The sequence below is a fragment of the Solanum verrucosum genome, unplaced genomic scaffold (genome assembly GCF_900185275.1).
Source record: "Solanum verrucosum unplaced genomic scaffold, falcon-dt-bn FXZP01000049.1, whole genome shotgun sequence".
NCBI classification, from domain to species: Eukaryota; Viridiplantae; Streptophyta; class Magnoliopsida; order Solanales; family Solanaceae; genus Solanum; species Solanum verrucosum.
This window is the reverse complement of record NW_026020221.1, coordinates 326,117-342,474: the sequence shown is the minus strand read 5'-3', so window position 1 is coordinate 342,474 and position 16,358 is coordinate 326,117. Positions and strand designations below refer to the sequence as shown.

The window sequence follows — 16,358 nt, the reverse complement described above, 5'->3', positions numbered from 1 at the left end:
ATGTAACAGCCCGTATTATGCATATGCTTGTTCTATTCTTGTGATACTTGACATAGACTTCTAGTATAGGCGAGGGACCATGTTTCTTATATGATTAGTGTTGATTTAAACTAGCTTAGAAAGTGATGTGATGCCTTGCACATTTCAGCATGTGTACTGCAAGTTAACTCCAACGGGAGTATTTAAACTCGAGACAGTAAGGTGGTAATTGAGCTTAAAGTTGAAAGTTAAGTGCTAAGTTAAAGCAAAAGGGATTAATATTTAGAAAATGGAATAAAATAAGTGAGTTGCTTGCTTGACTTAACTAAGCTAGTATGTGACAAGGTGCATCACCTACTTTGACTTATTGACCAGTCCAAAGGACCAAGTAGGTGCATCACCTACTTGAGCTATATGGATCTAATTAAAAAGAAGGTTTATGGATCAGATTTGGGCCTATGCTAATGGACTCACTTAAGGCCCAAATTAAGTTAAATAAAAGGATAATGAAACTAAAGCCCAGCAGCCAAATCTACCAAGGCCCAATATATTTAAGCCCAAGTGAAAGCAAGTAGGTGCATCACCTACTTTGACCTTTTGAGCTACTTGATATACATAAGCTGGTGCATCACCTACTTGACCAATTAGTGGCTGAAAATGGACCAAAAAAAGGGAGGTTCTAGAGGATATTCTTAAAGGTGAAGAAAGCTCAATATAAGATATATTGGCTTCTATTCTCACTCATTTTTAACACACAATATTGAGAATTAACTCCAGCTCTCTCTCGCTCTCTTTTCTCTTAAGGATTAAAACAACAGTCTTAAAGTTCCTTCTAGGGTTCTTGAAGAAACCCTCATATCTGCAAACCAAGGTAAGAGAAACACATATGGATTTAGCTTAATTCTCCTATGGAAGACTAGAAAACATGTTATTCATGCTCAGTTATAAGTACAAGGCAGAAGTTCCCACAAGCTACTGCTCACTTTCCTTAATTATTAAGATACTTTTCCCTTCTTCTTTAGTTTAAGTGTGAAGGGAAGTTGAAATTCTAGAGGAATTCAAGTTATAAGGAAAAGTTGCAGAAATTGAGGTAAGGTGACTGCTCCATTTTCTTCCTCCTTATGTATGAGTTTGAGTGAAGAATTATAGGTGTGTTGTCATAAAGAACTCAAGGGGGTGGTGAGTTCAATAATTGGTTGTATGATAAAGAATATTTGAGGTTGTTTTATGTGTATTTTTATTGGTGCAACTTCGGTAACTTGGAAAAGGATATATAATGTATGTATTGGGCATAGAATGAGGGCTGATACACATTATTGTAAGGGTTGTATGGGTTCATTATCCGTCAATGTTAGCTACTATTTTATGGGGCTCACGGTGTGATAGCTGCTAATTTTAGTTTATCATGACTTATATTGTAGATTAAAACCTAAAAGGGGAGGCTGAATCGTGATAGTTTTATTAGTCAAATGATAAGGTATGTAAGGCTATTCGATTTCCTATTTCTTTGGCATGAATCCAACACTTGCATTACAAAAAGTAAGCTTTCTAAGTGTCATTGGTAGTGACTAATCCATAGTTGCAGTTCCTACTCCATAGAGTAGTAAAGTGAGTACTTTAATATGAGTTTGTTATTAAATGTACGTGCTTACTCTACCACGTATTAACATGCAAGGTTTAAACTTGTTTCATCGTCAAAGTACCCTTTGCACATATTTCCCTTATATAAATCAAAATGATCCTAGATTACACATGGTACATATGTTTATATGTTGGATATACAATCTGCTCATATCATGCCAACTTGCTTCACTTATCTATATATATGTCATATTTTCATATGTTCATATGTTCCCTTTATTGGTTATTACTACCATTGTGTTAGACTATAATGTTACCTCACAAGATCCCTACTTGCTCTATTGTACATTTTATATGTACTTACTTGGAATATGTATTCGTCCTAAAGTTGAATCTGCCCACGTTCTCCCTTGGTTCCACGTTCACGTATACCTTGTATTTGATTGATATTAGTTAGTGAGTATTTGTCTATCATAAAGAGTTCAAATCTCTTGGCTGAATGTTAAATGTCTTCACTTGATATGTGCTTCGATTTGAGATTTCAAAATGCTTACTGAGTTATATAAGCTCCTAAGTATTACACGTTCATGTCACATTTGCTTCCCATGTCATTGTTATTATCGTAAGTCCATATCCATATGTCTTCTACTACTGGTCCATAGTTTCAAATCTCAACAATGATTATGACCACCAAAACAACAATCTCTAAAGAGTTATGATCATCAAAAGAACAATCTCAAAAAAGTTATGAACATATAAACAACAATCTCAAAAAAGTTATGAACATCAAAACAATAATCTCAAAGATTAAAAAATCTAAGTGAAGCAATCTGTATAATTATGGGTGGCAGCCCAGGGGCAAATGCCTAGCATGGGTCGATCCCAATTGGTATAGAAGGGTGGAAGCTCAGGAACGAAAGCCTAGCATGGCACGATCCCAATTGGTATAAGAGGGTGGCAGCTCAGGGGCGAAAGCCTAGCATGAGCCGATCCCAATTTGTGGAATTATGAGGATAGCATCCCAAGGGTTAAAATGCCTAGCATGGGTCATCCTTTTCTACCGCTGATCAGCTGTTTATTTGTATCATATGTCTTATAAATATTATAATGCTAAGAAAAGTAAAGAAACGAATGTAACATACACGATTCCACAAGTATAAAGCAAATGTGGTCTCTAATCCTTATCTATTGGTATTTGGTTTCACTTGAGCTCTCATTTTACATATGGTTGTATTATGCCTTACATATTCAGTACATTCTTTCGTACTGACGTCCCTTATTGGGGACGCTGCATTTCATGTTGCAGGTACAAGTACACAACTAGTAGATCTCCCAAATAGAAGCACATGATACTCAGCGATTATTAGGAGCTCTAGGTTGATTTGAGGCTTTGCTGAGTCTTTACTATGCGTATTTCATGGTGGTACAATCATGGATTCCAGTAGAGGCGTTGTAGACATTGTAAAGCTATCATCTGAATTCATAGTTTCATTTGTCACATGTATCGATTCAGCTATTCAACATGTGTTGTATATGAAGTTTCTCATTAGTAAATATATCTGCATAGTAGTAGTTTACTTTCTCATCATAGGTGACTTGTAAAGCATATGTTCATATAGTACTTGTCCGCCTCACCTAGGATTGGGTGTGACAAAAGTGGTATCAGAGCAGTTCGTCCTAGAGAGTCTACAAAGTCGTGTCTAGTAGAGCCTTACTTATGAATGTGTTGTGCGCCACATTTATAATTAGGGAGCTGCTTGGACATTTAGCAAAAGTTACCCTCCTTCGTAATCCAAATTGTGCGATAGAGCGAAGTTAAGAAGTCAATTTCCACTTTCACCTGATCATGTTATTCATATTATGCTTACGATGGTTAAGGTTAATGGTAGCTAGAATGTCAACATGCAATCTACAGAAATGGATCTGAAGTTATCAAAATTTAGACTACATTGAGCTCATTTTATTCGATCGTCCCACTCCACAAGGTATGTAAAGGCTTTTATGTTATATGGATTTTAAGTTGCATCTTTACCATTTGTATCACGTTGGTTCAATTGAGAAAAATATAGTATGGTTATCCATATGCTTAAAAATGATGGGTTACCTAGTTACAAATATGAGTTGTAGCATTTCTAAGCACATTTTCTTAGGAGGATGTATTCAACTCTTGGGTTCTATATTTCCTCCATATTTATAGTATCTATTCCTATAGAGGACACTTGTTAAGAGTCTATGATATACATAGAATTTTCAGCATTACACATGTTCTTGAAATTGATGTTGTTGAACTAGTTTTTTTTTTTAAGAAGGCATTGGCACAATCTGAGAGGTGGATGTATCAGTGCAATAGTGTTACTATAGATACCCCTAATTGGCTGACAAGGCCCAAATTCTTACCATATATTATCCCAAATATGTTAATCTTTGGCTTTTATATGGTATGTGCCAACAACCCTGAATAAGTACTAATAACATATGTATTCTTTTCATGGTTATAAAACTTAGGGATAAGTGAGCCAATTTCTGCAAATGATATATACCCGTAGTTCCTATTATGATTTATGTTTTGGCTATGAAGGATTAGTATGTGACTAAAGGGTAAGGTTAACAAAAGGAAAAAATTGATTGGTTAGATCTAAGTTGTGATTAGTCAGGCTGTACATAGTGGGATTAGAGTACATGAAGCTACTAGTTTTGATTAAAAGGTACTTGTTAGATAGGAAGCATGTGAGAATGAAGCTTGAATTATATGAGCCGAATATGTACGTAGAGCTTCTCGATAGAAAGAGATGGGACAAATTCCCTAAACATAAGAGTAGGGGTTATATGAGGATGCTATACAGGAGTGAGATAGGTGATTATGAAAGAGAGGTTGCTAAGTGTATGAGGCAATAAAAAGGTATCAACTCTTCAATCCTAACGAGTTATAATGGCGCGCGCACCTGGGAACAACTTTGTGAACCTTTGTTAGACAGAGAAGTCATTTTAGTATTGATTCAAGTCTTGACATTTGGTCCTGATAACAACAAGAAAAAAAAGAGGGGAATAGAAAGGTTACCTAGATAGAAGATACATGGACCTAGTTCATCTAAATCATTAGTACAAAAGAGAAGCAGAGCATTATTCACATGTATAGACTTCCATCAATTTGAATAAAGCTACTATAGGGTTCATTTAATATATGCCTGCAGTAATTCGTCAGTCATAGTCCAGTTAAGGGAGAGGAAAAATTGATCATATACTAGTTGTTATTATTTGCTATCTTGCATGGAAAAAAAGTCGAAGCATCCTCAAAAAAGTTATGAACATCAAAACAACAATCTCAAAGATTAAAAAATCTAAGTGAAGCAATCTATATAATTATGGGTGGCAGCCTAGGGGCAAATGCTTAGCATGGGTCGATCTCAATTGGTATAGAAGGGTGGAAGCTCAGGGATGAAAGCCTAGCATGGGATGATCTCAATTGGTATAAGAGGGTGGCAGCTCAGGGGCGAAAGCCTAGCATGGGCCGATCCCAATTTGTGGAATTATGAGGATAGCATCCCAAGGGTTAAAATGCCTAGCATGGGTCATCCTCTTCTACCGCTGATCAGCTGGTCATTTGTATCATATGTCTTATAAATATTATAATGCTAAGAAAAGTAAAGAAACGAATGTAACATGTACGATTCCACAAGTATAAAGCAAAGGTGGTCTCTAATCCTTATCTATTGGTATTTGGTTTCACTTGAGCTCTCATTTTACATATGGTTGTATTATGCCTTACGTATTCAGTACATTCTTTCGTACTGACGTCCCTTATTGGGGACGCTGCATTTCATGTTGCAGGTACAAGTACTCAAATAGTAGATCTCCCCAATAGAAGCACATGATACTCAGTGGTTGTTAGTGAGCTCTAGGTTGATTCGGCGCTTTGCCGAGTCTTCACTATGCGTAGTTCACAGTGGTATAGTCATGGATTCCAGTAGAGGCTTTGTAGACATTCTAAAGCTATCATCTGAATTCATAGTTTCACTTGTCACGTGTATCGGTTCAGCTAGTCAACATGTGTTGTATATGAAGCTTCTCATTAGTAAATATATATGCATAGTAGTACTTTACTTTCTCATCATAGGTGACTTGTAAAGCATGTGTTCATATGGTACTTGTCCGCCTCACCTAGGGTTGGGGTGTGACATGTCCCCTTCTATTGAGTCAAGATCTGCAACATACATATTTTTGACTCTTTTGGCAGACATAACAATTTTGTTAGTTACACAGTTGGTAACCAGGTACCTGTCAGATAAGAATTCTTCATTTCCCTTAACGCAGATTTGAGATACACTTAACAGATTATATTTCCAACCATTCACATAATGAACATTGTATATGGAATGTTCTGCTGATCTTCCTATTTTCCCAATTCTGATAATGAAACCCTTTTTTCTCATCACCAAACGACACACCACCGCCCTGGTGTGCTTCCAAAAAGAGGAGTTTTGAGTGTCTCCAGTCATATGCCTTGAGCATCCACTATCCATGTACCAGCACTGACTGTTTCTTATCTTCTGCACAAGAATCACTTATTAGACTTAGGAACCCACTTGAGATGGAGTTCCCAAAAACTGTCAAAAGGTTTAATGAGAAACCTTCCTGTCCACGGGGGCTAAGTGTTTTTGCTATAATGGTATTTGGGACCAGGTACTTTTTTATTTTTTACATATCCTTTTCTCGACTTGAGAAAATTCTCCCCGTCTTTCTTTTACTCTCTTTAGAGACTCACATTTTTCTTTCAGATGACCATTTCTTCCAAAATGGGTACACAAAACATTGTCAGAAATAGAGACATATTTACTCTGAGGGTTGTAGGGAGGTTTTATCTGCCTACAACCTAAGCCCTTTTTGTTGTTGAACTTCTGATTGGTTAAGTTCAAAAGGATCTTAGACGAATCAGTTAATTTTAGGGAATGGTTCAGCTCTTCTTGATCTTACTAAGGTCCTTCATTAGTTGAGAATTCTTTTCAAGAGAAGCCACTAATTTAAACTATGATGCCTTTAACTTTTCTTCTAATTCGACCACAAAGCTACTGAGTTTCCATTTCCCACCCCAGAAGTACCTGGTTCTTCGCTGGGCTGCATGCTCTCAGTTTCTATTTTACTTGTCCTAACACTCATTTCAGACATTTGAGAGTTAAGGGCTGCATTTTCATCCTCACACAGACTCAATTTTTTACTTATCATCATATTCTCAGTGGTTAGTTCATCTACTAAGTCAATTAGTACTGCAACAAGTTTTCTTAACCTTTTAATGGATAAAGTATCTAGATCACTTTTGAGATCAAAATGGGTTACCTCATCCTGGTTCTCTTCATCGTCCGATTTTGCCATCAGTGAGAAAATAGAGTTGAACACGGTTTCATCATCTTTGATGGCCATCACTGAGACATCTTCATGACTGTCCTCTTCTTCATTTGATTCACTGGAGCCATTTCCCCAGACTGCAAGGGCTTTCTTCACTACTTGATCAGCGTGAGCCTTTCTTCTGGCATGATCTAGGACCTGGTTCCTTCTGCGAGGTTTGAAGTCCTAAGCTTCTTGCTTCTGGATTTGACAGTCCCTCATGAAATGTCCAGGCTTCCCACATTTGTGGCAAAGATCATTTGCATTTGCTACTCTGCTGGTAGACCCTTTCTTTTGGAACCCTCTATTATTTTTTATTATCTTCTAAAACCTTTTAGTGAGGTATGTCATCTCATCCTCCTCTTCTGACCCATCATTCAGAGACATTTTCAAGGCCACTGATTTCTCCTTCTTTCCTTCCTTCACGGTTGACCCCTGTTGCCTGTTCAACTCGTAGGCTTGAAGGTTTCCAATCAAATCATCCATGGTGAGTACCTTCAGGTCTCTTGCTTCAGTGATAGCATTCACTTTGCTCTCCCATGACTTGGGAAGCACCCTGAGAATCTTTCGAACTTGTTTGCTTAGGTGAATAGGCTCATCAAGACATCTTAGATCGTTGGTTATGGAAGTGAATCTTGTATTCATCTCGTGGATGGTTTCGCCTTCCTTCTACAGAAATTCTCCTATTGAGTCGTTAGTATATCTACCTTAGACTCCTTCACTTGTGTCGTTCCTTCATGATTTGTTTTGAGACAATCCCATATTTCTTTCGTTGTCTTGCACGCAGAGATTTTGTTATACTCATTTGGACCAATCCCACACACTGGCAGCTTTTTTGCTTTATAGTTCTTTTCTATCTTTTTCATGTTATCTTCATTGTATTCCCTTCTGGTTTTGGTAATCACCTTGGTTAGTTCTCCATCTACTACTTCTTTGGTGGGAATGTAAGGTCCGTCAAGAACCACATCACATAGCTCAGTGTCTTCAGCATTGATGTAGTCATTCATGCGCGTCTTCCACCATCCATAAAATTGTCCGTTGAAGCAAGGTGGTCTAGTGGTGGACTGGCCTTCTTCCAGGCTCGGTGGAGCAGCCATTCCTTCAGGATCTTTTCTTTTCTTGGAGTTACCCAAATAGAAAAGTCAAACTCTGATACCACTTGTTGGAATGTATGCGTCCACTAGTTACGATAGGACCAGGTCCTTAACACAGTTAAGATAAACAAAAGAAAATACTGAAAGTAAAGATAGCACACACAACTTTATGTGAAAACCTCCTTGCTCAAGGGAGTAAAACCACGACCTGTGTCACAAGATTTTCAAACTATTTTTACTAATCTTCTCAAGTAAAAGTAAAACACAGTTTACAACACACATGAGATTAACCTCCTAATCTCTATTTTGAGTAATACAACTATCACTCAATGAGTCAAAACATTGTCTGCATTGCCCACTATACTAACCCAACTGATTAATATAAACTTTTAACGTAAGACACAAAGTTTCTCTCAACTAAGCTCTTACAGTGATTCACCCAAGGTTTGAAACATTTTTAACACATGTGAAATGAATCCAACAAAGTAAGCACAAATACAAGCAATCAAAATAACAGCTGATTTAGGAAGCAATTCATCAGTATATGAGGCCCCTTGTTGTTTTTGTTGAAGCTTGAATATTCTCTCTTTGAATAAATGTGTGATTTATTGTTTGTCATGTTGACAATATCAACCATAAAGAGTTATTGACCGTTAGGACAAAACAACCTCGTCCATCCTGATTGGTGTGGTACACTGACGACCTCACCAACCTCTCATACTAATTGATTACTTTTCATTTTGCACGGTACTGAAGAAATTATAAATAAGAAAATAACTTTGTTAATTCAACCCTTAGAAAACTTTGTGAGAATTTTACAAACAAATGTGACACTTTCAAAAGGAATTAACGGCAAGGGTAATATAGGAAAATTTTAAATAATGTTTTGTTGATTTAGTAAGATGATCAACTAATATGAGACAACTATTTTTAGAATAATAGTTAATTAATATGGAATGAAGGGAGTGTCAGAACTTGAAAAGTTAGCCAAATTTTTATATGATTTTAAGTTGTTAGTACTTTTTATATAATTTTAAAAATAATATATATTACTCTCTTTGTTTCAATTTACGTGGAATTCCTTCATCTCTCCTCTGCTACTATGTTGCTCTCTATCTCCTTTGTTTAATAACAAAACAAAAGTGCAAGGAATTGCAGAGAGATTGTTGCTACTATGGTGCTCTTCTCTGTTTTTTCTACGTCGTAAATAATTATTATCTTTAGTTTTTCGAATTTCTGTTCATATTTGTGGCACATATTTCATAAGTTGTCACTTGTCACTCCTTCGCACAAGCCACCACATGTATTTCTTTCTGGATTAGAAGTTAGTTGGCCGACAATTCAAGAGCCCCTTTAAATTTAATCTCAGGTTTTTCTTCTAAATGCAATTGTTTTTTCCTTATACATCATTAGAGGTAATTAAATTAGCTATATTTGAGATAGGTTTTGCGAAGTATTTGTTTTATTGACTGAAAAATTCTAAAATTAGGGATGTGTTTGTTTTTCCATGGAACACATATGTGCAACTCTCTTTTTTTTGAAAATCCTTATCTACTTTGGGACTAAATTAAATTACAACAATATTTCATCCAATAGTCAGACAAAATTAAATTACAACAATAATTTCATCCAATAGTTTGTGTCATCCAATAGTCGACAAAATTAAATAACAATAATAATTTCATCCAATAGTTTAAAATATCATAAAGGACTCTCTCATTAAGCTCTAAAACATGATTGTACTTGAAAATTTAAGTTTTAAAAGTTTTTATTTTCTGAATTTGATTTTTTTGAGGATTTACAAGATATCTTTGAGTAATCTGGTGAATGAAATTTCAGTTTAACTCCTTTAATTTAATGGAAATGTTTTTAATGTTGCTTTTGTTTGAGATAATCATTAGTGAGTGCATAAATGGACAGTGAATATTGCAAAGCTACTAATTGTGAAGACATGACACCTGCGCTAACTTAACCTCAAAAGCTAGCTCATTATTGGAGGTTTTTCCAAGTTCATATAAGGAGACAAATTTCCCATTTCTTTATCGATGTGGAACTTCTTAACGCTAACATAATCTCTTTTACCAATGCGAGCTTCTGAATTTGACTTCTTTCTAAATTTAAGAGTATTAGTCATGTTTACATATGATATGTATCTTGAATACTAAATTTACTCGAGTAGTGTCCTGTTTGATTGGCTTAGTTTTTGTAAGATAAATTTGCATTTGATTCTTGAATGCCTATTTTGCTAGAGCAGCTTCCTATTAGATTGCATTTTGTGGTTTCAAGTGCATGCAGAGCTGGTACTAATTTCCTGAAACAATGACTAGGAAAGAAGCTTGTTGATCCTTTTAATTTAAGTGTTCTATAAAATAGAACAACTGAGCACAACTGCATTTATGTGATGATAGGATATATTAAATAGAATTGTTGGTTTCGGATCGTGAAAGAATACTATTATATTCTTGATCATCCACACGCATCATGATTGTACAATTATATTTTTATTATCATTACTATTATTGTATGTCATTACTTTTTTTTAAAATATGTATCTCAAGGTATCCAATAGAGTTATTAGAGGATCTGCTATATGGTTTTTCGCTCTTGCCATGAGGACAAACATTGATCATATACCTGCAAAGACGTTGTGAAAATAGATATATTTTAAACATCATATAAGTTGCTTGTATTAAAATTTAACAGCTCAATTTGTATTGTATCATCCGTATGTTATTGCTAGCGATGATTTATTATTTATGCTATTGGAAAGTTGTATTTAAATTGTAAAAAAATTAATATAGCGCTATACCACTTTTGATCAAATAGAGATTCAATTTGTAATAACTTATTACTCCCTTTTTAATATTACTGTGGAAATGTTATAGCTTTACCGAAAATCAAACATGTCATATTATTGTCTGATGATATGATAAAATTGTATTCTCAGTTGAGTTCCTGAATAGCTTAAAAATTCCTTTAAGCAATGTCTAAGTAAAAGTTAGTACCAACTTTAGAGGGCTACCGATGGGTTAGACCAAATTTTATACTTTTTCGTAACTATCCGTAAAATAACAAAAAACAAATTATTTTTTCCTCCTAAATGTCCGAAAAATATAAAATCAGGAAAAATACATAAATACACCGCCAAAAAATTTCAAATTGCACCAATGACCTTATAATATCAAACCGAAAAATGATCAAAATTTACACTTTTTCGTAACTGTCCAAAAAAAATAATTTTTTCCTCGTAAATGTCCGAAAGATATATAAATCTAGGAAAATACATAAAAACACCTCAAAAAAAATTTGAATTGAACCAATGTTCTTGGAATATAAAAATGAAAAAATGATAAAAAAAAAAATTTACTCTTTTTTGTAACTATCCAAAAAATAACAAAAAATTTAATTTTTCATCTTAAATGTCCGAAAAATATAAAAATCAAGAAAAATACATAATAACACCTCAAAAAAAATTTGAATTGCTCCAATGACCTTAGAATATCGAAACGAAAAAAAATGATCAAGATTTTAATCTTTTTCGTAACTGTCCAAAAAAATTTATTTTTTCCTCGTAAATGTCCGAAAAATATAAAATTCAAGAAAAATACATAAAAGCACCTCAAAAAAAAATTCGAATTGCACCAATGACCTTAGAATATCGAAACAAAAAAAAATGATCAAAATTTTACTCGTTTTGGTAACAGTGTGAAAAATAAAAAATAAAAATTCCTCGTAGATGTCCAAAAATATAAAAATCAAGAAAAATACATAAAAACACCTCAAAAAAAATTTCGAATTGAACTAATGACCTTAGAATATGGAAACAAAAGTATGATAAACATTTTACTCTTTTTCATAATGGTCCCAAAAATAACAAAAAAAAATTAATATTTCCTCTTAAATGTCTGAAAAATATAAAAATAAAAAAAATACATAAAAACACCTCAAAAAAAATTTCGTATTGCACCAATAACCTATGAAAATCAAAACGAAAAAACGATCAAAATTTTACTCTTTCTTGTAATTGTCCGAAAAATAACAAAAAAAATTATTGTTTTTCCTCATAAATGACCAAAAAAATATAAAAATCAAGACAAATACATAAAAACACCTTTAAAAAAATTTGAATTGCACCAATGGCCCTTGAATATTGAAACGAAAAAATAATCAAAATATTATTCTTTTTCGTAACTGTACGAAAAATAACAAAATAATTATTTTTTCCTAGTAAATGTTCGAAAAATATAAAAATTAAGAAAAATACATAAAACACCTCAAAAAATTTCGAATTGCACCAATGACCTAAGAATATCGAAACGAAAAAATGATCAAAATTGTATTATTTTTCGTCACTGTCCAAAAAATATAATTTTTCCTCGTAAATGTCTGAAAAATATAAAGATCAAGAAAAATACATAAAACACCTCAAAAATTTATCGAATTGCATCAATGACCTTAGAATATCGAAACGAAAAAATGATCAAAATTTAATCTTTTTGGAAATTGTCCGAAAAATAACAAAAAAAATTAATTTTTTCTCGTAAATGTCCAAAAAATATAAAAATCAAGAAAAATACATAGAAACACCTCAAAAAATCTTGAATTGCACCAATGACGTTAGAATAACAAAACGAAAAAAGATCAAAAGTTTACTCTTTTTGTAACTGTCCGAAAAATAACAAAAAAAATAATTTTTCCTCGTTTATGTCCAAAAAATATAAAAATCAAGAAAAATACATAAAAACATCTTTAAAAATTCTCGAATTGTACCAATGACCTTAGAATATCAAAACGAAAAAATGATCAAAATATAAAAATGAAGAACAATTAATAAAAAGACCTCAAAAAATTTTCGAATTGCACCAATGACCTTAGAATATCAAACCAAAAAAATAATTAAAATATTTTTAAGAATCAATAAAAATACATAAAACACCTCAAAAAATTCTCGAATTGCACCTATGACCTTAGAATATTGAAACGAAAAAATCAAAATATAAAAATCAAGAAAAATAAATAAAAAACTTCAAAAAATTCTCCAATTTCACCTATGACCTTAGAATATCGAAACGAAAAAATGATCAAAATTGTACTTTTTTTCGTAACTGTCCGAAAAATAACAAAAAATTTAATTTTTCCTCGTAAATGTCTGAAAAGTATAAATATCAAGAAAAATACATAAAACACCTCAAAAAATTCTCGAATTGCACATATGACCTTAGAATATCGAAACGAAAAATGATCAAAATTATACTCTTTTTCGTAATTGTCCGAGAAATAACAAAAAATTTAATTTTTCATCGTAAATGTCTACAAAAAATAAAAATCAAGAAAAATATATAAAACACCTCAAAAATTTCTCGACTTGCACCAATGACCTTAGAATATCGAAACGAAAAATTGATCAAAATTTTACTCTTTTTCGTAACTATCCAAAAAGTAACAAAAATTAATTTTTTTTCTTCGTAAATGTCAATAAAATATAAAAAAAAATACATAAAATACCTTAAAAAATTCTCGAATTGCACCACTGACCTTAGAATATTGAAACGAAAAAATGATCAAAATATAAAAATCAAGAAAAAAATAAATAAAAACCCCTCAAAATATTTTCAAATTGCACCAATAACATTAGAATATCGAAATGAAAAGATGATCAAAGTTTTACTCTTTTTCGTAACTGTCTGAAAAATAACTAAAAAAAATTAATTTTTTCTTGTAAATGCCCGAAAAATATAAAAATCAAGAAAAATACATAAAATCACCACAAAAAATTCTCGAATCGCACCTCTGACCTTAGAATATCAACAGGGAAAAATGATCAAAATTGTACTCTTTTTCGTAATTGTCCAAAAATTAACAAAAAATGTAAATTTTCCTCATAAATGTCTAAAAATATAAAATCAATAAAAATACATAAAACACCTCAAATTTTTTCTCGAATTGCATCAATGACCTTATAATATCGAAACGACAAAATGGTCAAAATTTTACACTTTTTCGTAATTGTCCAAAAAATAATAAAAATTTAAATTTTTCCTTGTACATGTCTTAAAAATATAAAATAATCAAGAACAATACATAAAAACACCTCAAAAAATTCTCGAATTGCACCAATGACCTTAAAATATCGAAACGAACAAATGATAAGAATTTTACTCTTTTTCTTAATTGTCCGAAAAATAACAAAATTTTACTTTTTTCTCGTAAATGTCTGAAAAATATAAAATTCAAGAAAAATACATAAAAACACCTCAAAAAATTATCGAATTGCACCAATGACATTAGAATATCGAAATGAAAAATTGATCAAAGTATAAAAAAAAAACACGTCAAAAAATTCTCAACTTTCACTAATGACCTTAGAATCGAAATGAAAAAATGATACTCTTTTTCGTAATTGTACGAAAAATAACAAAAATTTTAGTTTTATCTCGTAAATGTCCGAAAAATATAAAAATACATAAAAACACCTAAAAAAAATTTCTCGAATTGCACCAATGACCTTACAATATCGAAAAGAAAAAATGATCAAAATTTTACTCTTTTTGTAACTATTCGAAAAATAACAAAAATTTAAATATTTCCTCGTAAATGTCCGAAAATGTAAAAATAAGAAAAATACATATAAAAAGAACCTCAACAAATTCTCGAATTGCACCAATGATCTTAGAATATCGATACGAAAAAATGATTAAAATTTTACTCTTTTTCGTAATTGTCCAAAAAGTAACAAAAATTTTAATCTTTTCTCATAAATGTCTAAAAAATATGAAAATCAAGAAAAATACATAAAAACACTTCAAAAAATTCTCGAATTGCACAAATGACCTTAGAATATCGAAACGAAAAAATGGATCAAAATATAAAAATCAAGAAAAAAAATAAAAAAATCTCAAAAAATTCTTGAATCGCACCAATGATCTTAGAATATCGAAACGAAAGAATGATTAAAATTTTACTCTTTTTCGTAATTGTCTAAAATGTAATAAAAATTTTAATTTTTCCTTGTAAATATCCGAAAATATTTTAAAATCAAGAAAAATACATAAAATATCTCAAAAAAAAAATTGAATTGCACCAATGACAAATGATCAAAATTTTACTCTTTTTTGTAAATTTTATTTTTTCCTCGTAAATATCTGAAAAATATATAAAAACACCTCAAAAAATTCTCGAATTGCACCAATGACCTTAGAATATCGAAACGAAAAAATAATCAAAATTTTACTCTTTTTCGTAACTGTCTGAAAAATAACAAAAAAATTAATTTTTCCTCGTAAATGTCTGAAAAATATAAAAATCAAGAAAAATACATAAAACACCTCAAAAAATTCTCAGTTTGCACCAAAGACCTTAGAATATCTGTAACACCCTGAATCTGAAAGAGGGCATTAGGGATGACTTCATAAAAGCTGCCGGTGGCAACCACGAGGACCACCCACGGCTCGTGGATGGGACCACGGACCATAGGTGTGGTCCTTGGTAGATGGCCACAGCACTACCTAGAAGACTTAGGACCACGGCCTGACCAACGGACTATTGGCCAGACCATGGTTCGTGGTTGGAGGGCTCGTGGTTCGAGGCCCAAAAATCATGGTTTCTGACCACCATTAACGGTCCACTAAGACAGGCCGTGGGTCAGACCATGGTCCATCGACTGGGGTCCGTAGGTGGCAACTGACAATTAAATTTCAAGGGCAATTGGGTCTTTTCCTAATCAATTAGTTCCTATACTACATCATTTTAACCTTCACTAAGACCCCTATATAAGTATTTTCAACCCCAAAATTAGCCCATTCACTTCATTCTTCCAAATTCACAAAAAAAGATCAATTCTCCTCTCCAAAATATTTCTCTATATAGAAACTTAAAGAAGAAGAATTCAACCTAGGGTTTCAAGTCAAAGTCTCAATTCATCCATTGAAGGCTAGCATTTGGATTCAAGGTAATTTCTGAGATGATTGTCCTTCACAAGGATAATGAATGATGAAATTTATGTTTAAGACATAATTTAGGGATGTTTTTGAACAACACTCTCTTTGTATAGTGGGTCAATGGTAATGGTTAAGGAAATATATATTGTTAAACAAAGGTCACCCGTGATGTTTGAGAACCCAAAGTACTATAACAACATCAATTCGGCTTTAATCTTTTTGTTGGGTTATGAAGGTGATTAGGCATCATGCGGAAGCTTACAATTTGCAAATAATATGATTGATAAATTAGACGACACATAAAACTATACTAAAGAATATAATATTATTATTTGACATGACCAATTGGCATACATAATTAAAAACTAATAAAAAAATAAAAAATTGT

At 32.4% G+C, this 16,358-nt stretch overlaps 2 protein-coding genes across 2 annotated transcripts in view; one reads left to right on the top strand and one right to left on the bottom strand.

Annotated features, from left to right (window-relative positions):
• Positions 1–16,358, top strand: part of LOC125831588 (pentatricopeptide repeat-containing protein At5g01110-like) — an 809,602-nt gene that overhangs the window by 467,484 nt on the left and 325,760 nt on the right. The gene's annotated exons all lie outside the window — the stretch shown is intronic.
• Positions 6,607–8,036, bottom strand: LOC125830957 (uncharacterized). The gene is made up of 3 exons (XM_049510146.1): positions 7,647–8,036; positions 7,271–7,605; positions 6,607–7,108 (listed from the first exon to the last, which is right to left on the bottom strand). The coding sequence occupies exons 1-3, from the start codon at positions 8,034–8,036 to the stop codon at positions 6,607–6,609; spliced, it is 1,227 nt and encodes a 408-aa protein (XP_049366103.1).

Excerpts from the sequence above, each read along its gene's own strand:
- LOC125830957 (XM_049510146.1), bottom strand. The coding sequence starts at position 8,036 with ATGGCTGCTCCACCGAGCCTGGAAGAAGGCCAGTCCACCACTAGACCA. Across the intron at positions 7,606-7,646 it reads CACAAGTGAAGGAGTCTAAG|GAAGGCGAAACCATCCACGA; the intron begins GTAGATATACTA and ends TTTCTGTAGAAG. Across the intron at positions 7,109-7,270 it reads ATGACATACCTCACTAAAAG|AAGGAACCAGGTCCTAGATC; the intron begins GTTTTAGAAGAT and ends CAAACCTCGCAG.